The 20,356-nt window shown below is 42.1% G+C and overlaps 2 protein-coding genes across 2 annotated transcripts in view; one reads left to right on the top strand and one right to left on the bottom strand.

The window, feature by feature from the left end:
- Nucleotides 1-10,235: 10,235 nt before the first annotated feature.
- PTRHD1 (peptidyl-tRNA hydrolase domain containing 1) lies at nucleotides 10,236-14,194 on the bottom strand. The gene is made up of 2 exons (XM_006835235.1): nucleotides 13,943-14,194; nucleotides 10,236-10,406 (listed from the first exon to the last, which is right to left on the bottom strand). The coding sequence occupies exons 1-2, from the start codon at nucleotides 14,192-14,194 to the stop codon at nucleotides 10,236-10,238; spliced, it is 423 nt and encodes a 140-aa protein (XP_006835298.1).
- A 32-nt stretch (nucleotides 14,195-14,226) lies between these two features.
- CENPO (centromere protein O) overlaps nucleotides 14,227-20,356 on the top strand; it is a 21,749-nt gene continuing 15,619 nt past the window's right edge. The window contains exons 1-2 of the mRNA XM_006835298.1: nucleotides 14,227-14,293; nucleotides 14,578-14,693. Of these exons, the coding sequence (XP_006835361.1) occupies nucleotides 14,227-14,293; nucleotides 14,578-14,693 (183 nt within the window). The remainder of the gene's footprint in view (nucleotides 14,294-14,577; nucleotides 14,694-20,356) is intronic.

Genomic DNA, 20,356 nt, shown 5'->3' with positions numbered 1-20,356 from the left:
AGCATTTCTACACTGGAGAGCAAGTTTCAGAGTCTCTTCTGATACCCATTTTGGTCTTTTCCTTCTCTCTTGTCTCTTCATTCCTGTATGATGTTCTTGATGTCATCCCACAACTCTTCTGGTCTTCATTCTTTAGTGTCTAATCATATCTGTTCTTCAGATGACCCCAAAATCAGGTGGGATATATTCAAGGTCATATTTTGGCTCTTGTGGACTTGTTTTCATTTTCTTCAGCTTCACCCTGAATTTGCATATGTGCAATTGATAGTCTGTTCCACAGACTGTGGCCTTGTTTTGGCTGATGTTATGGAGCTTTTCCACTGTTTTTTTTCCACAGATGTAGTCAATTTGATACAACTAATACAATTCTGTGTATTTTATCTGGTGAGGGCCATGTGTATAGTCTTCTTTTATGCCATTGAAGTCAATGGGCTATCTTATATAAGCTTCCAAAAATTAGAAAAGGAAAACCATCCAAGTTATTTGATTGAGTTTGTATAACTCATCCGTGACCTGGACAAGGACAAATGAGAAGAAATGATACCTCAACAAGACACATGAACAGAGAGTTGAAGAACACGGAGATGAAATTGATGAAACCTAGCAGCATGTGATGATTAGGAGGCACAGCACTGACTAAGAAGCACTGCTTGGGTCTGCTCATTTTAGAACTGAGAAAAGTGAAAACTGGAGAGATGAGAACATTTTAATGACTGAAGAATGACCAGAACTCAAGTATCTTGGCAAGGCCATCTCTCCCACATTAAGTAAACACGTCAAAGTAGGGTTTATTCCAGGAACAAACATGGTTGGATATTTTGAGGTCTAGCACTGCAGTTTGAAGGAAGTCACGGTTCAGTGTTTTACCTTCGTGCAAGAAAACTCTGTGTAATTCCCGGCCAGTGCTCCAGTGAAGGCTTGGATGTCCTGTATGCCCAATAGGTTTCAGTGGAGCTTCCAGACTGAGACAGACTAGGACAAAAAGCCTGGTGATCTACTTCTGAAAATTCAGCAGTGCAATCCCACTGTACATAGGTCCACACAAGAAGTGGTTGTTGTTGTTAAATGCCATGTAGTTGGTTCTGACCCATAGCGACCCTTGCAGTTCCAACCAGCATTAACCTACACTGACACACCAGGTCAGCATATTAACCCATAGCACCACACCAGAAGTCCCCACACAAGAAGGGAACTTTTTTCATCTGATCGAGTATTTGTCAAAACTCACAGCGAATAATGAATAATGAAGGTTCTGAAGCTTTCCTATTGAAGTAAATAGCAAGTCAAGGACATTTGCTCATACTGCTATTAGTATACTAGACGTCTTAGCCAGTATGATAAGATGAGAAAAGGAAAGAAAGATATGAGGACTGCACTGAAAGAAACTAAAATGTCTAAATAGAAAATCCAGGAAAACCAATGCACAAACTATTAAAACTAATAAAATAAAAAGTGCAGCAAGATTGCTGGAAACAACATCACATATGAAAATCAGTAGGATTCAGTTATCAATAAAGCTGTACTTTTCCCCTCATGAACTTTGAACTGACCCTCTGTGACTAAAGGCGGTTAGTTTCAGGAATTGAGAAGAGCAGACAGGAGCAATAAATCGTGAAGAGCAAAACCAAATCCTTGGTAATAAGCCCCCAGGATTGGAGCCAGTCTGCCATAAAAATATCACAGCAATCTTGAAAAATCATAACCTGTGTGCCCACCACTGTACAAGCCAACAGACTTGCCATGCTTCAGTGAAAACCCCAACTAAAATCTGCTTAGAGAATCACTCCCCTGTGTCCTGAAAACAGCACTTGTCTTCACCTCTACTAGTTTTGGTTTCTATTTTGGTTAACTGAACAGAGAATTTAAGAGAAAGACTTTTCACAGTAGCAACAAATACTCTGGAGCCTTTCTAATTGAAATGTGGTCTGCTGTTCATCAGCATCAACATTACCTGGTAGCTTATTAGATGTGCAGAACTCAGGCCTCATCCCAGACTTATTGAATCTGAGTCTAAATATTAATCCCCTAGTAATTTCTTTGTGCAAATGTAGGTTACACTTCCAGTAGCAAGGTTTAAAATTACGTAGATTAAGTCTCTCAATTCTAGAACCTTCATTTTAAACTCTCTTTCCTAACTCTTTTCTTTCTGCCTTCAAGCAATGTATCACCACCACCACCTCTGCCTGTGCCCACAATCTTTTTTTCCCCCAAATCATTGTTTAAATACAAAACTATTACATCTTAACATTCCTTAGGATTTTCCTTCTAGCTTCCACTTCATATTCTATTTCCAGGACTTCTGAACAAGAGGATTACACTTTTCTGCACACACTTTCTCAGCATCAGTTCCTTCTTTGCCGTAGGTTGGTTCCAACTCATAGCGAATCTGTTTAGGGTTTCCAAGGGGCAGCTGGTGGGTTTCAACTGCCAGCCTTGTTGTTTGCAGTCCAGTGCTGATCCACAGCCTGACTAAATACTGGAACTCTACCCAAAAGGTCACTGTGTGAGAAGGGAACTCTTAGAAAAGCAGATTCAGAAAGCTCCACTGATGCTTTTGTCTTTCTGTTCTCTGCAGCATCTGACATTATCTTCTATTACGTAGTATTGATTCTGTTCCTGATCCTTCTCTGTAACATTGGCTGGCTCTTCTAATTTCACAAGTGATCCAGATCCCTTAGTAACAACTATCACCTTGACACCAATGAGGCCTGCATCTACACCTTCAGCTTTGAAAACCAATGCCCTTTCTTCTCTCTGTAAAACACATTCCCACCAGTAAGGCACACCTTTACATAAACTCATTAAGTACAAATGGAATTTACCGACATCCTGAAAAATCAGTTCTCTTCCCAGTGTTTCCATATTACCACCATTCTCCCAGCCATATAGATGTAAAGTCTTGATTTCTTCTTCTCTTTAGAAATCAGCTCTTTTGATTTCTAATCTGTGGCCATGGTTGTTACATAGTGATTTTATTGTTGTGTGGCACTGTGGGTTAATGTGCTGGACTGCAAAGTCGGTTTGAATGGCAAAGTATATGGTTCAAGCTCACCAGCCGCTCCTTGGGAACCCTATACAAGGTTGCTATGGGTCACAACCTACTCGACGGCACTTCACAACAACAACTGCCATTAAGTCAGCTCTCAACTCCTGATGATCCCATGTGTTACAGAATAGAGCTTCTCCATAGGATTATCGTGGCTGTCCCTGCTACTCCTAGGAAACCCTACACAGTGCTGCTGGGAGTTGGAACCATCCAACGGCACATAACAACAATCTGTATGAAAACAGATCTCCAGGCCTTTTTACTAGTTAGCCAATGGGATGTGTTCAAATTACCAACCTGTCAGTTTGTTGTTTCCAAGGAGCAGCTGGCAGACTATGGCAAACCGATTGCGCCACCTAGTGTTTGTATAGGGTATTATTTAAATTTAACTTCACAATACTATTCGGAATTATTACACAGGCTAGGAGCTCTGGTAGCATAGTGGTTATGAATCGGGCTGCAAACCACCAGGACAGCAGTTCCATGGGAGGAAGATGAGGCTTTCTGCTCCTGTGAAGATTTACAGCCTCGGAAACCCTGTACAGGGTCACTATGAGTCGGAACCGACTCCACGGCACATAACAACAACAACAGACTGCAAAGTCAGTTTGCACTGCAAGGTTGGTGATTCAAGATCATCAGCTGCTTCTTGGAAACCCTATACAGGGTCTCTATGGGTCGGAATTGACTCGACAGCACTTCACAACAACAACAACAACAACAAGGTAGTGTAATAACCTCAAGGTCGGCAGTTTGAAAAGCTGTCCTGCGGGAGAAAGATGAGGCTTTTTGCTCCTGTAAAGATTTGCAGCCTCGGAAACCTTGTGCAGGGTCACTATGAGTCAGAACCGACTCCACGGTACTTAACAACAAGGAGTTCTGGTGTGGCGCTTAGGATAAACACGGGACTGCTAACTGCAAGCTCAGTGGTTCAAATCCACCAGCCGCTCCTCGGAAACCCTATACAGGGTCTCTATCAGTCAAAACCAACTTAATAACACTTAAGAACAAAAGGAAAGACTGAATAGTCATTAAACAGCAGAGTTGAACTTACTCTCCTTTTCTATGACTGTCACTGTCTTGCTCTCTCCATTCGTACCACAGGGAAGTATCTCCATCTTTCTAGAGTTTGCTTTCCATTCCTGTAGCCATGTCATCACAGTTTTATGCCTTGATTATTTCCACCAGCCTCCTTTTGTTCCAGCTTTCATCGCCACTCCCAGCAAACACATTACTCTTATATCATCAACACTTATTCAGAATTCCTTACATGCCAATGTTGAGGACCACCAGTTGTCTGTCAGTTTGTCATATTGTGGTGGTTTGCGTGTTGCTGTGATGCTGGAAGCTATGCCATTGGTATTTTGAATACCAACAGGGTCGCCCATGGTGGACAGGTTTCAGCTGAGCTTCTGGACTAAGACAGTAAGAAGAAGGAGAGACGGACTACTTCTGAATGTTTAACCACTGAAAACCTTAGGAACAGCAGCAGAACATTGTCAGATATAGTGCTGGGAGCCCCTCAGGTTGGAAGTCACTCAAAATGCAATTGGATTGACACCTTGGCAGCAACAATGGGCTCAAGCATAACAACAGTTGTGGTGAAGGAGCAGGACTGAGCAGTGCACAGGGTCGCTGAGTCAGAACTGACCTGGTACCTACCAGCAGCAATGGAGTCCTGGTGTGGCGCTGTGGGTTAATGCGCCAGACTGCAAAGCTATTTTAACTACAAGGTCGGCTGTTCAAGCTCACCAGCTGCTCTTCAGAAACCCTATACAGGGTCACTGTGGGTCAGAACTGACTCTATGGTACTTAACAACAACAACCAGTAGCAATAACAATGTTGAGAAGTTGGAGTGCTTTTTCCTGGCTCTTGAAGTTTTCTTCCTCTCCTTTGTCATTGTTGTTAAGTGTTATTCAGTCAATTCCATAGCAACCCTATGTAGGGTTTCCAAGAAGCAGCAGGTGGGTTTGAACCACTGACCTTGTGGTTAGCAGTCCAGTGCTTATGCTACAGCCACAATGCTTTTTTCTGTTGCTCCACCCTTTTCTCCTCCTCAGGGAGATTGAATGGGTAATTGAGTTAATGGGAGGGTTGCCTTTGGTACACATTTGTCAAGTGGGTGGATGCAATGTATCAAAGTTTGAGCAATTGAATGTGAGGGATTTGTTCTCTTTCTCCTTTTCCACAAGACCAGTAGGAAGCAGCAGTGTTGGTCAGAGTATTTGTTCTGCATAATTATACTTTCTCTTCTTGTTACTGTTGTTGAATGCTGTCTAGTGAGTTCAGACTCATAGCGACCCTGTTCACGGTTTCCAAAGAGTGGCTGGTGGATTTGAACTGCCAATCTTGTGATTCAAACCAACCTTGCAGTCCACTGCTTATCCTACACTGCACACCAGGACTCCCTTAGGATAGGAAATTAGTAAGCTCATTTAGACTACCAAATAAATTGGCCAACTCATTCATGATAAAGGTGATATTTTGTTTCTCCATCTGCTTTTTGTCTTGTTTCTCAAGAGCCTAGGTTCAGAACTTGAGTCACACTTATTTTGCCCTTGAAATCCAGCTGTAGGCCATTATTCAACACCTTTCATATCCGTTAGTGTAGTGGTTCGAATTGGCTGCTAACCTCAGGGTCAGCAGTTTGAAACTACCAGCTGTTACGTGGGAGAAAGATGAGCTGCTCCTGTAAAGATTTACAGCCTCAGAAAACCTGTGCAGGGTCACTATGAGTCGGAATCAACTCCGTGGTACAGTAACCTTAATCCGTGGTAACAACAACAATAATCTTATCTGGACTTTAAAGGAGAAACTGGGAGTGTACTAAGCTTACCTCAAAGAGCAGCTAAAGCTTGTGAGGTGGTGGTTCTGACTTGGGGTGCTGCAAGATAATACGCTGGACCACAAGGTCAGTTTGAACCTAAAGGTCAGTGGTTCAAACTCACCAGCTGCTCCTTGGGAACCCTATATAAGGTCTGTATGGGTCGGACCAACTTGACAACACTTAACAACAACAATCGTACCTTCTCATCAGTAATTGTAATAATGGCTCATGACAGCCAAGATTCTCAGCCAGTAAGCAGGAAGAAGCGCACACCCCTAAGGCAGCACAGAATCTGTAGGGAAGACGTTTGTCCAGGAAGCCACAGTTAAACAGGTGATTGTAACAGGCTCCTCTGGAGGAGCCCTCTGCATCCTGCCAGTCCCAGGAGACTCGGTGACCTAGGTGAGTTCAAAAACTCGATTTTGTCAGCTCATTCAGTGGTAATTGGGTCCTACAGAGCCACAGAACTCACAATCCCAGGAGGCTGATTTATAATCCAGAATGTCAATGAACCAATTTAGAATGGAAGACACAGCTTTCCAGGGCCTGAGCTATGTGTGACTCCTTTTGCACCACCCCTAACTAGTATCTAGATGGCTGGAAAATCCAAATTAGTGACCAGCTGCAAGAGGTCCAGAGAATACTGGACTGACAAAAGACTGGTTTTCAATGCCACTCTTAACACTGATTTTGACCTTGAGCAAGTCAGAGCTTTTCTGGATCTGTAAACTTGAGACAAGACCGTCTGCTTCACAAAATTGTCATGATTCATTAACTTGTATGGATGTACTTTGCTAATTATAAAAAGTTATTCACTGTTTCATATGGAGGAGATTGCAATCATTGAGATGAAACAAATAGTGTGATTTGTTGGATGTAAAACTGATTGTCTGCTCTGTAAACCGTCACTCAACTCACAATAAAAAGTTTCAAAAAAGAAAAAAAGGATTCAATTTTTATAATTACCAAAGCATCAGAGAATCTTTCCAAAGATATATTGCCTATTGTAGGGTGTACAGCACAATTGCAAAATTGCTCTATTGGAGAGAACATTTTTTTTTAAATTGTGAATTCAGTGAAAGCTTACAGAGCAAATGATCAGTTTTACATTCAACAAATCATACAAATCATACACTTGTTTCATTTCAATAGATTGTAATCCCCTCCATGCAACATCAGTTATCCGGCTTCCTCTCTATGATTCTTGTTCCCAGTCCACCCTCCTTCTAATTCCAGGTGAGCATACCTTACCAGTGTCATTTATCATTGCCTTTCCTGTCACTCTAGTCACCAAAGTCAGTGGTTCAAACCCACCAAACACCCCTCAAAAACCCTGTACAGAGTTGCCATGAGTCCGAACTGACTCGATGGCACTTAACAACCCTCTAACCAGTGAATTAGTCTCTCTTCCCTCCCACCCTGGTAACCATCAAAAAAATGTTTCTTTTAGCATGAAAACCTTTTCTTGACTTTTTACAATAGCCTCATACAATATTTGCCCTTTTGTAATTGACTAATTCCACTCAGCATAATGTCCTTCAGGTTCATCCATGTTATGAGGTGTTTCGCAGATTCACCATTATTCTTTAACATTGTATAGTGTTCCATTGTGTATATGTACCAAAGTTTATCTGTTCTTCCACTTATGGGTATTTAGGCTGTCTCCATCTTTTTGCTATTGTGAATAATGTTGCAATGAATATGGATGTACATGTATCTATTCGTATCATGGCTCTTATTTCTGGAGGATATATGCCAAGTAGAGGGATTATTGGATCATACTATATTTCAAACTTTTTGAGGATACCATATGGTTTTCCACACTGGTTGCACCATTTTATAGTCCCACTGGCTATATAGGAGGGTCCCAGTCTCTCCACACACCCCTGCCGGCTTTTGCTATTTTCTGTTTTGTTTTGAATTTTGCTATTAATGCTAGGGTATGTAGTTACCTCATTGTTGCTTTGATTTACATCTCTCCAATGACTAATGACCATGAGCATTTCTTCATATGCTTGATGGCCGCCTGAATGTTTCTTTTGTGAACTGTGTATTCATGTCCTCTGCCTATTTTTAAACTGGATTATTTGCCTTGTTCTTGTTGCAGTATTGAAGTTTTCTATAAATTTTATAGTCATCCCTTGTCTGATATGTCATTGCCAGAATTTTTTTTCCCCAGTTTGTGGACTCTCTTTTTCACTCTTGTAGTGAAATCCTTTGATGCACATAAGTGTCTAATTTTTAAGAGGTCCCAGTTATCTATTTTGTTTCCTACTGTGTGTTTTCAAGGACCTCTGGTTGCTTAGTGCTTACGAATTGGGCTGTGAACCGCAGGATCAGTAGTTCGAAACTACCAGCGGTTCCGCTGGCAAAAGATGAGACTTTCTGCTCCCTTAAATATTTACAGCCTTGGAAACCCTGTACAGGGTCGCTATGAGTCGGAACCGACTCCACGGCACATGACCACCCCCCCCACCGTCTGTTTTCAGTTACGTTTGCTTGTGTATTTATTACATGTATTAGAGCCCCTAAGTGTGTCCCTATTTTTTCATTAATTATCTTTATAGTTTTAGGTTTTACATTTAGGTCTTTAATCCACATTGGGTTCGTTTTTGTATACGATATGAGATATGGGTCTTGTTTCATTCTACTGCAAATAGATTTTCAGTTTCTCCAGCACCATTTGTTGAAGAGAGTATCTCTTCCCTATTTGATGATTTGGGCCCTTAGTCAAAGATCAGCTGATTATATGTGAATGGATTTACTTCTGGGTTCTCAATTCTGTTCCATTGATCTATGAGTCGTATTTTACAATACCAGGCTGTTTTGACCACTGTGGATGGGTAGTAGATTTTGAGATCAGGAAGCGAATGATCTACTTTTTTCTTCTTCTTTTAGGAATGCTTTGCTTCAGAAGAAAGGTTACAGAAGTAGCCCGAATGCTGGCTCGGAGGAGAAGTTGTGCAGTGACAGTGAGAGAAGCAGACGGTGCTGCTGAACAGCTGGCCAGATGCGGCACAACCATCTTGTGAGAAGCTTTGGCAACAGAAGGTTGCTGGGCAGAGCAGATTCACAAGGTAACAGGAAAGAAGGCATTTCCTCTTTCCCAACCAACAGGAGACAGCAACTATAACCATACAGCCCAGCCACAACTGTACCCTGTGTCCGTAAGGTGAACAATAACACTAGGGAGTTACACATACCTTAGAAAAATCAAACATTTGAGCAATGACCCAGAAACCTGGACAGAGCAAGGAAGTACTTGTTAATGAGCACTTTGATATGCACATGTATTGTGAATTAGAAGTATTATGTACTGGTTGGCAGCCCAGGTGCAGACTGACTAGGTTTCAGTCCTGACTCTACCACTCACTATGTGAGCAAGATATTAAAGCTTTTCGTGCTTCAATTCTGAGTGCAAAATGCTGATAATAAAGGTATCTACCTCATAGGGTCATGGTGAAGACCAAACAGGGTAATGTATGTAAGGCACTTAGTACAACACTTGGCACAGAGCAGGCACTCAATTCATGTTGTTGTTTATTGTTGTTAAGTGCCATTGTGTCAGTTCTGACTCATAGCGACCTTGTATAGGGTTTCTAAGGTGCCACTGGGGGGTTTGAACTACCGACCTTCTGGTTTGCAGCCCAGAGCTGATCCTACAGTGCCACATCAGGAGTCAGGTCATCATGATTAAGTCAGGAAGAGCAGAGTTTTGAGGGAGTAGAGAAGGGGATGAGTTAGAGTTTGGCTGTACTAGCAGGACTTTAAAGCAGAAAGGGCATCAGTAGGCAAGAAACTAAGGAAGGAGTCATGGGGTAAAGACAGACTTTAGTGAAATCATAAAACCTGAAAATCAAATCATATAATGATGGTACTTTAAAGTGTAAGAGGCACTTCAAATGATAAATGAACTCATTTATGAATAAAATTTGAAGTATTGTTATTAGTTAGGGGAAAAACAATCCTGAGCATGTCTTTCTGACCCATTGTTTGTGTATCTGGTAGTCACAGCTATCAGATGTTGGGTCATGTCAAGTTTTAAAGAAGTTGACAATGCACTGTAATGCAGGACCACACTGAGAGCTAGGGAGCCCCCCATGGCCCCTGAGTAAGAACATAACCAAATTTTCCAGTTAAACAATAATGTGCAGACTGTATTGCTGCTCACTACTTTCCCCACCTACACAGAAAGAGGAAGTACTCATTAACGACAACTTTAATCTGAACATGTGTTTGACCCTCAAGACAGTGTCATAACTTAAAGGGGAGACTGAGCTGACATTCCAAGTACATGGTGCTTAGGGGTGGGTGGTATGCCGTTCTTGGATCCAGCTGATCAAAGCAATTGATACCAGTTGTCATTTGAATAATCGGAACTTCTTCAGATACTGGTTCACTTCTTCTTTGGGGTAGGGCCGGAGTGCAATGCAAGTGGCGATATTCTCTGGCTGCTCCAGCCACAGCATGTGGTCAATGTTCTTCTGTTGCAGGGTCTCAGCCAGCTCCTTTAAGGTGCTCTCATTTGGGGCCTACAGGGAGCAAAGCACAGAACACAGTTTGAACAGTCCATTTTGGAAGTGTCAAAATGCCTGATTAAAGGGGGCTTCCCTCTGACAGAAGGTGCAGGAATAGCTTTACCACATGTCTCTAGGTGCAACATTTCGATTCCTTGGCTCACCATTCACCTACTGTAGGATCTGAGGTAAGCCTCCTGGGAACAGAGCAGGGAGGAGGTTTAAGATTTCTGCTTATGAAATGGAGATTTTTCTCTCCCTTCTAGAGATGTTATATGAGTTGTCAATAATTACACTCTGCCCATTGTATAACTCTCTGATGGCTGAAAGGAGTCCTGGAGGTACTGCAAGGTTGGTGGTTCAAACCCAACAGCCACTCTGTGAGAAAATGTTGAGGTTGTCTGTTTTCATAAACATTTACAGTCTTGGAAACCCTAAAGAGAAGTTCTAGTCTGTCCTACAGGGCTACTATAAATCACAATCAACGGAATAGTAGTGGGTCTTAGGGCTGAGGCCCACAATAGCTATCCCTAATTGTCTAGCCAGCTCTGACTGGACGAGTTGAGTAACTCACCCACAGCAAACTCACTGATATCAAGTCAATTCCAACTCACGGGGAACGTATGTAGAGTTTCCGAGGCTGTAAATCTTTGTGGGAGCAGAAACCTTCCTCTTTCTCTGGAGGAGCAGTTGGTGGATTTGAACTGCTGACCTTGTGCTTAGCAGCTCAAAGCATAACCTGCTATGCCATTGTTGTTGTTGTTGTTAAGTACCATGGAGCCGGTTCCGACTTATTGTGACCCTGCACAGCGTTTCTGAGGCTATAAATCTTTATGGGAGCAGAACGCCTCATCTTTTTCCTGCGGAACAGCTGGTAAGTTTCAAACTGTTGACCTAAAAAAAGCTGACTACTACTAGCATTTAAAGAATCATTTCAACCTCTACCTCTCTACTCCCCTCCAAGCCCGTAAGTGTTTTCCTTCTGCTGGGATAGTTTACTCAAGGGCAGGCAAATGATTCTCAGATATCCTTCTGAACCATTTCTTGGTCATCCTTGCCACCATGCTGAATCCCATTACAGAAGTACTAAAATTATCACTCAGAAAATAAAGAGAATTAGTGTGTTGTTCTACAGAATGTATGAGTGCATCTTGCCAATGAAGGTGCAGGCACAAGGATAACTAGAAGCTTGTCATATTCAGTTAGAGAATGCGGTGATTGCCACTCTGAATTCATTGAGTCCAACAGCTCTACCTTCTACTGGAGCCGTAGTAATGTCTCCCAGTGTCATCACTAGGGGGATGCAGACTGTACCAGGTGACACTCTCCGAGGAGGTGATGCCAAAATGGTGATCTATAAAATATTTATGCAGTGTCTCAGCAGAAATTTATCATTTTCCATAAAAATCTCACAGAAGTTAAATAACAAAGACTTTTTTTTAAGCCCAACTTACCTGTTAGGCTAAAACTCTATGCTAACTTACATTTTGAACTTTCTAATGGAATCCTAGGAGCTCTGGCAGCGTAGTGGTTACTAATCGGGCTGTGAACTGCAAGGTTAGCAGTTCGAAACTACCACCTGTTCCACGGGAGAAAGATGAGGCTTTCTGCTCCCGTAAAGATTTACAGCCTTGGAAACCCTGTACAGGGTTGCTATGAGTTGGAACCGACTCCACGGCACACAACAACAACAACAAAAATGGAATCCTGGTATGGATTGTAAGATAAGCACTAGGATGCTAAACGCAAAGTTGGCAGTTGAAACCCACCAGCTGCTCCTTGGAAAGCCTATACAGCACTTAACAACAGAGCTATCGTGATTATCCAATTACGATGATGCTTCAAACACGTGGTTTTTTCTGATTGTACAAGCCCAAGCTGTGGTTTTCTTCGCCGCTGTTGATTTTATGTTGTAATTGTTGTTAGGTGCTGTAAAGTTGGACCCAAATCATAGCAACTCTGTGCACAGCAGAACCAAACATTGCCCGATCCTGCACCGTCCTCAAAATTATTGTTATGGTAAAGTTTTATAGCTACTCATTTAATCAAATTTCCTGGTGTTTTAATTACAATGTTGTGGTAATTAGTATTTGTAAACATGTATTAATAACATTTTTGAGGATGAAGTAGTAATTAAAGGAAAAGGAGAAAAATAAAAAGGTTTCTGCTGTTACTAGCTATGTAACTTAATTCAACAGAGAAAATTATACAAAACAATTTTATTGGTAGTATTCTTGTTAAGTGCAGTCGAGTCAGTTCTGACTCACAGTGATCTTGTATATGGTGTCTGAGAAGCAGCTGGTGAATTTGAACAGTCTGCCGCAGTTCAAACCGACCTTGTGGTTGAGTGTTTACCCTACAGCGTCACACCAGGACTCCAGTATTCATACAGTCTAAGAACTATTACATTTTAGCTATTTATAACTGTATTTGAACTCCTGGTATGGCACTGTAGGATCAGCAATGAACTTCGAACCATAAGGTCGGCAGTTCAAACCCACCCTACACAGGGTCGATGAGTCGTAACCGACTCACTGGCACTTAACAACAACATAACTCTATCACATATTATTCTATGATTAAAATGGATAATAAACATAACTAAGATTTCTGTTTAGTACAGAGGACATCCTTGGGGAGAGGTAGAAGGGGGTGGTGGTGTGTGTGTGTGTGTGTATATATATATATATATATATATATATATATATATATATATATGAAACCATGCACTGACTTCCGCTTACATCAATACCAGGCAGTAGCACAGAATTGGTTGGAGTGAGGTCTTTAGATCTGCGGGAGTCCAAACCAGTACCAGGTATCTGATTCAAAGTGACCTCACCTGTGTCAGAGTAGAATTGTGCTCAATAAGAGTTTTCAATGTCTGATTTATCAGAAGTGCATCACAAGCACTTTCTTCCCAGGTGCCTACCTCCAACCTTGCTAGTCAAGCAAGCATACCATTTTGCCCCACCCAGGCACTCAGTAAGAACCTTATTGCTGTTTTTAAAAAGATGTACCGATTTATACCGTAGCATCTGGTATTTCTGGTGCTTAGGTCATTTATACTAGGGGTTTAAACATTTAACTTAATACATTTTGGCACCATATCCAGGCAAATGCTTGATTTCACCGTGCAATGTTGTACTGGCAATAGTGTACTGAATCCTTACCCCTTCTAGGTCGGTTTTGTGAGCGCGAAGTATTTTATGGCAAGGCTGTTTTTAAAGCGCCCACTATGCATAAAAGCGGGGCTCACATTCCACCAACTTGGCGCCCCCACACATCTACTATAAGACCATAATAGCCACCAGTTTCCAGTGAGACCGGAGGAGTACAGAGGTGTATTAAAAACGAATTTAATGTTCGCTCTTGACACAGGGCAGCCTTGCACAGTCAAGTCGACCCTGGACAATAAATAACTCAGGCCTCAGAAACCTTTCCAAAACCTGACGCCACACCCCCTCTACGAAGTAAAGCTTTTAGACGCCATGCCACACCCACTTCCGGTCCCGGCGTCCCTAGAGTTACTCCTCAGGGGTGTGTCTTACCTCGAGTACCACCTTTCGCATGCGCCCCAACTCCCGAAGGTAAGCAGCCGTGTGCGGGTGGTCGCGGTGAACGTGCAAGGCCGCAGTGGCTGCGTGACAAGCCTGCGCTACTAAGGCGCCTACTGGCCAGGAGAATGGAGCCTGCGATAGATCCTTTCGTAGCACCAAGTACTGTACTAGGAATTGCGGCTCTGCGCTCGAGGTTGCCATCTTCCTGACGAACTGAAAGGCTGCGCTTACTCCCAGGTGCATTCTGGGAACGGAGAGGGGTCCTAGGCGTCGCCATGTTTTTGTACGGCGGGAGCGCTAAGAATGCTGGGACCTACTGGCTTAGTTTTCGAGACGAGGAAGGCGGGAAGTCATCTTTGGTCTTGCTGAGCTAGACAAGAAGTAAAAGAAAAAGTTAAAATCAGTGACGGACGAGACAGTGACCAGGTGGAGAGCTGGCTAGGAGTGTGCAGTGAGCGGAGAAATAGACGTGGACACACTCGGACCAGGGAGGATTGGCGAAGGGGAGTCATAGCTTGATTACTTGGGCTATTGGGTGGGGGTGAGAATGGGGGCTACAGGTGTATGTCCAACCGTCGGGTTTGTCTGAATGTGAGTTGTCAACTTTTTTTTTCTTTTTTTTACAGCAAGGAAATCTAGGATCGATATCTACTTTCCTGGGCAGCTCCATAGGAGAGGTCTTGGAAATCTGAAGAGATGGAACCAGCGAATACTTTACGCCAAGACGGCGAGTCTAAAGGAGGTATTCAAAAGACCCCTGTCTCCCTTTTAAGTTTTTGAGAGACACCCTCCCCCTCCGCCCCAGGCTGAGCGAGCCCTTGCCTTCCTGTAAGTAAGTAATCGTTACCTGTCCAGTTTGGCATCAGAATGGCGAAAGTGAATTAACTCTGAAGACCTAAAGAGGCCGGCAGCCGAGATCACTGGAAAAAGAAAAAGTACCTTAGCTATTTCTAGGCCCTGCCCCATTTTAAACTGGTACGTTTTGTTAATAATATGCGCCATGTTGATAATAAGAGCTGCATAACAGTTCGAGTAGTTGAGGCCTTTTTTTCTGTCTTCCCAGGACTTTTGTTCATTTCTCCATTACTTATGAAGGAAGGGTAGTGGGGAAAGACTCTGGTTTTGGTTGTTGTTAAGTACCGTCAAGTTGGTTCCAACCCATAGCTACCTTGTATAGCGTTTTCGAGGAGCAGCTGGTGAGCTTGAACCACCGATATTGCGGTTCAAATCGACTTTGCAGTCCAATGCATTAACCTATAGCGCCACACCAGATGTGGCATTTTAAATGACTCTGCCTGGTGTAGAGCTGCAGGATAATACATTACACTGCTCCTTGGAGGCCAAGATGGCCATACTTCGTCTCTCGTACTTCAGACATATTGTCGGGAGGGACCAGTTGCTGGGGAAGGATATCATGTGTCGTAAGGTGGAGGGTCAGAGAAAAAGAGGAAGACCTCCAACGAGATGGATTGGTCAGGTGGCAGTAGTGAGGTTGGCCCAGGATCGGGCAGTGTTTCGTTCTGCTGTGCATAGGTCGCTGTGAGTCGATACCGACTCGATGGCACCTAACAACAACAACACAAGTGGAGCCCTGATGTGGTGCTGTGGGCTAATGCGTCAGACTGCAAAGTCATTTGAACTGCAAGGTCGGGGTTCAACCTTACCAGCTGCTCTTCAGAAACCGCTAATTAACATGACGACACTTAACAGAGACAAGGCAAGGTCAGTTCGAACCACAAGGTTGGTGAATCAAACCTGCCAGCTGCTCTTTGGAAATACTATATAGGATCGGTATGAGTCAGAACCGACTGGACATAACCCTACCCGACTTAAGTATAACAACAGCATAATAAATATTGTGGGTTTGGGCACATTACTGACTTTCTTTGCCTCAATTTCTTCCATCTGGAAAATGGAGGTAAATTGTATTAATTGTGACAATTAAATCAGTATTTAATCCTTCACATGTTTTTCAAGTAAAGCATCTAGCACAGGTGTCTCATATATAGAAAATACTCCGTGTTTTTATCAGTTGGTGAGCACAATGGAACGATGACCTTTATTTTATTGGTTCTTATTCAGTCCTTTGGGAACTGAAATTTGCTTCTGAATTTCTGTTCAGAGGTAAAGATGTTTCCTGCTCTAAGACTCAATAATATTTGTGAACAGTTCTTTTTAGTGTATGCCTTTATAACCCTGTGTTGAGTTATTTTTCAAGCCTGATGTCTAAATCCAAAGAGCTGTGCATTAGCACTTGGGGAAACCTGCATAAAATCTTTTATTAGAAATATTTCTGTAGTTTAAAAAACAGTTTTCCAGAGTCAGTCATTTTGGGGACCCTCGGAGTCGTCATTATTAGGGATAGTGAGAATTCTATTAAGTGCCAGCTAGTTTGTAGCTATTATAGCGCTCCTGTATTGAGAGGGTTTCTGAGGAGCAGCTGGTGGGTTTGAATCACTGACCTTGTAGTTAGCAGAACAGTGCTTACCCACACTAGGACCTTAACTGAGTATTAGTTATGTTCATATAACTTAAGTTGATTAGAAAGTAAGTGATAGCAGGGTTAAGATTTATATTACAGCAAGATTAAAAATAAATTAGGTGACTTTCACGTATCAAGAGCATGCCAAAATCAGGGTGGCCCTTTACGAGGCCTAATTTTGTTTATTTTAAAGTAAGTGATGAGGTAGAAACTTTAGATTATCAAGAGATTTACACCCGTCAAAGCCCCTTATTTACTCAAAGCAGTATTTAAACATTTAGCATACTGGTGTTAGCGACACTGGATTTGATTTTCTATATATGACTTGAATTCTTTCAAACATGACCAGACAATTGCCTACTAATTTGGGTGGGAGGACGCTGGGTTTTGGTTGCAGGTAGGTGACTTTTTCAAATGGGGAAGGATTTTGGGGGTTAGAATTACTAAGCTGAAATGAGGTGCAACCAGGAGCCATAGATGATAGTGTTGTCTTCGTGTTAGTAACAGTTAACTGTGTTAAAAGCCTGTGTCTCTCAGAAACTTTGGGAGCATTCATATTTAGTTCTGTGGAGTTGGTTCCAACTCATAGGAACACTGCATAGTTGTGGTTAGCAGTCCAGTGCTTATGTTACAGCGCCACATCTGTTGTATTGCAAAATTAACCTTTTCTTGACATGCCTCATTTGATACAGTAAGCAGTCTCAATTTGTTATTTTCATCTTTTTTCTTAAGATGGGAGAAAATATTACATGTATAGTTAAGTGCCAAGGAATTTTAGGTTCTTAAAGTAGAATTTAACCAATCATCTGGAACAGCATAATTTAGTTCACATATATATGCACATTTCAGATCACCTCCTAGTTCGACATTAAATGGTTTTTGTAAGCTCAATGAGGGCAGGAACTTCGTTATGCACACCAAAGTATAAATAGCTTACAACCCAGTTCTTAACAGATTTTCGACATATAGTTGCTGATAGATGGAGCTTTTGTTAATAAAATGATCACATGCTCATTATTAGGTCTAAGTTATGATTTGATGATGTTTTCTTTAAGAAAGTTTGGTGGATGTGTTTATAGCAGTAGTATAGACTTCCCTGTAGTTGTATGCCAAGTGAACTTGATCTCCAAGAGCATCATGCCTGGTTGTCTGTTCTTTGAACAAATATTTATAGAGCATCAGCTATATGTCTGGTATTGTGCTAGGTATTATGGTACTGAGGTGAACAAAAACATATAGGATCCCTGATTTGGGCGCTTTAAGGTCGGTCCAGTGGGTTAAAGTAAACTTTAATCAGATAATCACACTAATTCATATACTATTAAAATGACAATGATTTCTTAGAAGGAAAGCAACACAACTCTGAGATCCTACAAGAAAGGACTTGATCTTGTTCTGGAGGCACCAAAAAAGATTTCTGTGAGGAAGTGTCATATGCATTGGGTACTAAGAATGAGCTAGAGTAAGTTTAGGTAAAGGTAAGTAAGGGGGCTTGGGAAGAGCATCACAGGTAGAGGACAGCGCATGTGGAAAGCCTGAAAGGAAGCCTGCGTGCCAGTACAGAGAGAAGTGATTGGATGAGGACAGGCTTGTTGAGCAGAGGAAGTCAGCTGGATAACATCATCAGATTTAGGTATTGAAATATGCCTAGTATAGAAACCACTTTCCAAGACAAACCTGCCATCAAGTCAAGTCCAGCTAACAGCAACCCTGCATAAGGTTTCTGAGATTGTAAACCTTTATAGTAGCAGAAAGCCACGTCTTTCTCCCATGGAGCGGCTTGTGGGTTTGAGTTGCCACTCTTGCAGTTAACAGTCCAGTGTTTATCTTACAGTGCCAACAGGACTCCTTAGAGACCAATTTTTGTTAGGTGCCATCCAGTTGGTGCTGACTTTACCATGACACTGTTACAACACAATGAAACACTGCCCAGTCCTGTGTCATCCTCACACACTTGAGTCCATTGCTGCTGTCACTGTGCTAATCCATTGGGTTTCCATCTTTTTCATTGACCCTCCAATTTATCAAGCAAATGTACTTTCCTAGGGACTGATAACACGTCTGAAGTATGAGGAAGTATTAGACCATCCTGGCTTCTAAGGAGCACTCTATAACTAGTTCTTCCAACCCAGACCTATTTTTGGTTCTGGCAGTCCATGGGACCTTCAGTATTATTCTCCTCCAACACACTCAGATGGATCAATTGTGTGGTCTTTCTTAATCACTGTCCAAATTTCACATTCATGTAAGGCTACTGAAAATATCCTGGCTTGGGTCAGGCTCAAACTGATAGTTTTGCTCTTTAAGACGTTAAAGAGGTCTAGTATAGCAGATTTATGGAGCTCTGATAGCGTAGTGGTTACGAATTGGGCTGTAAGCCGCAAGGTCAGCAGTTCGAAACTACCAGCTGTTCTGCAGAAGAAAGGTGAGGCTTTCTGCTCCCATAAGGATTAACAGCCTCGGAAACCCTGTACATGGTTGCTATGAGTCGGAACCGACTCCATGCCACATAACAACAAGTATAGCAGATTTGCCTAATGCAATATGCTATTTAATTTCTTGGCTGCTGTATGCATGAGTGTGGATTATGGGTCTAAGCAAAATGAAGTCTTTGACAACTTCCATCTTTTCTCCATTTATCATGATGTTATTGGTCCAGTTGTGAGGATTTTTACTTTGCTTACATTGAGGTGCAATCTGTACTCATGGGTGTGGTCTTTGAACTTCAGTAAGTATTATAAGTCCACTTCACTTTAAACAAACAAGGTTGTATTGTCTACATACCGTTAATGAGTCTTTCTCTAGTCCAGATTCCACTTTCCTCATATATTCCAGCTTCTTAGATTATTTGGTCAGTATACAAGTTGAACAACTATGGCGGAAAAATACAGCCCTGGCGCACACCTTTTCTAGTTTTAAACCATTCGGTATCCCCTTGTTCTGTTCCAGTGACTCCCTCTTGGCCTATGTACAACTTCCTCATGAGCACAATTAAGTGTTCTGGAATACTCATTCTCCCAGTGTTATCCATAGCTTGTTATGATCCACACAGTTGAAAGCCTTTGCATAGTCAGTAGAGCACAAGCAAACATCTCTCTGGTAGTCTCAGCTTTCTTTCTGTTAAGATCCATCAGCAGTGATATCCCTAGATCACATCCTCTTCTGAATCCGGCTTGAATTTTTGGCAGTTTGCTGTTGATATAGTATTGTAGCTGTTTTTGAATTATGCAAAATTTTACTTGTATGTGATATTGATGATACCGTCTGATGATTTCCGCATTCCGTTGGGTCACCTCTCTTTGTAGTGGGCACAAATACAGATCTCTCCCAATTGTTTGGCCAGGTAGCTGTCTTTCAGATTTCTTGTCATAGATAAATGAGCGCTTCCAGTTGCTGCATATGTTTATTGAAAGATTTCAATTTTTATTCCGCTAATTCCTGGAGCCTATTTTTTGCCAATACCTTCAGAGCAGCTTGAACTTCTTCCTTCAGTACCATCAGTTCTTGATTATATACTACTTTTTTAAAAAAAATGTTTTATTGTGAATTATGTGATAGTTTACATGGGAGAGCACTAGCTTTACATTCATCCTATCGTATATCATTTCGTTGCCATGATGACAATCATCATCAACCAACCAAAGGGTATACCCTGCAAGCCTTCCCCCTGGTCATCAGCACACAGCCCCTCTCCCTCTCTGAGTCTAGAGTCCCCAGCCATTCCCTCTATCCACGACATCTCTGCCTCTATCTCTGGCGTCACTGTTTTTCTGGGTAGAGTCCCTCACTCCACTCTTCTCCCTTGATGGTTCCAGGGACCTCTGCTCTTGGACTACAAAGTAACCACTCCCCTCATTTTGTTACAAAACGTCCACCTTTACATTTCCAAACCTCACAGTCAGTCCTGATAACAGTTATTCGCT

The sequence above is a fragment of the Chrysochloris asiatica genome, unplaced genomic scaffold, assembly GCF_000296735.1.
Source record: "Chrysochloris asiatica unplaced genomic scaffold, ChrAsi1.0 scaffold00016, whole genome shotgun sequence".
Taxonomy (NCBI): Eukaryota; Metazoa; Chordata; class Mammalia; order Afrosoricida; family Chrysochloridae; genus Chrysochloris; species Chrysochloris asiatica.
Note: the sequence above shows the minus strand (reverse complement) of the source record. Positions and strands in the feature narration are given on the sequence as shown.

Coding starts and splice junctions, on each gene's coding strand:
- PTRHD1 (XM_006835235.1), bottom strand. CDS start 14,194: ATGCACCTGGGAGTAAGCGCAGCCTTTCAGTTCGTCAGGAAGATGGCA. Junction 10,407..13,942: donor TGCGAAAGGTGGTACTCGAG/GTAAGACACACC, acceptor TGCTCCCTGTAG/GCCCCAAATGAGAGCACCTT.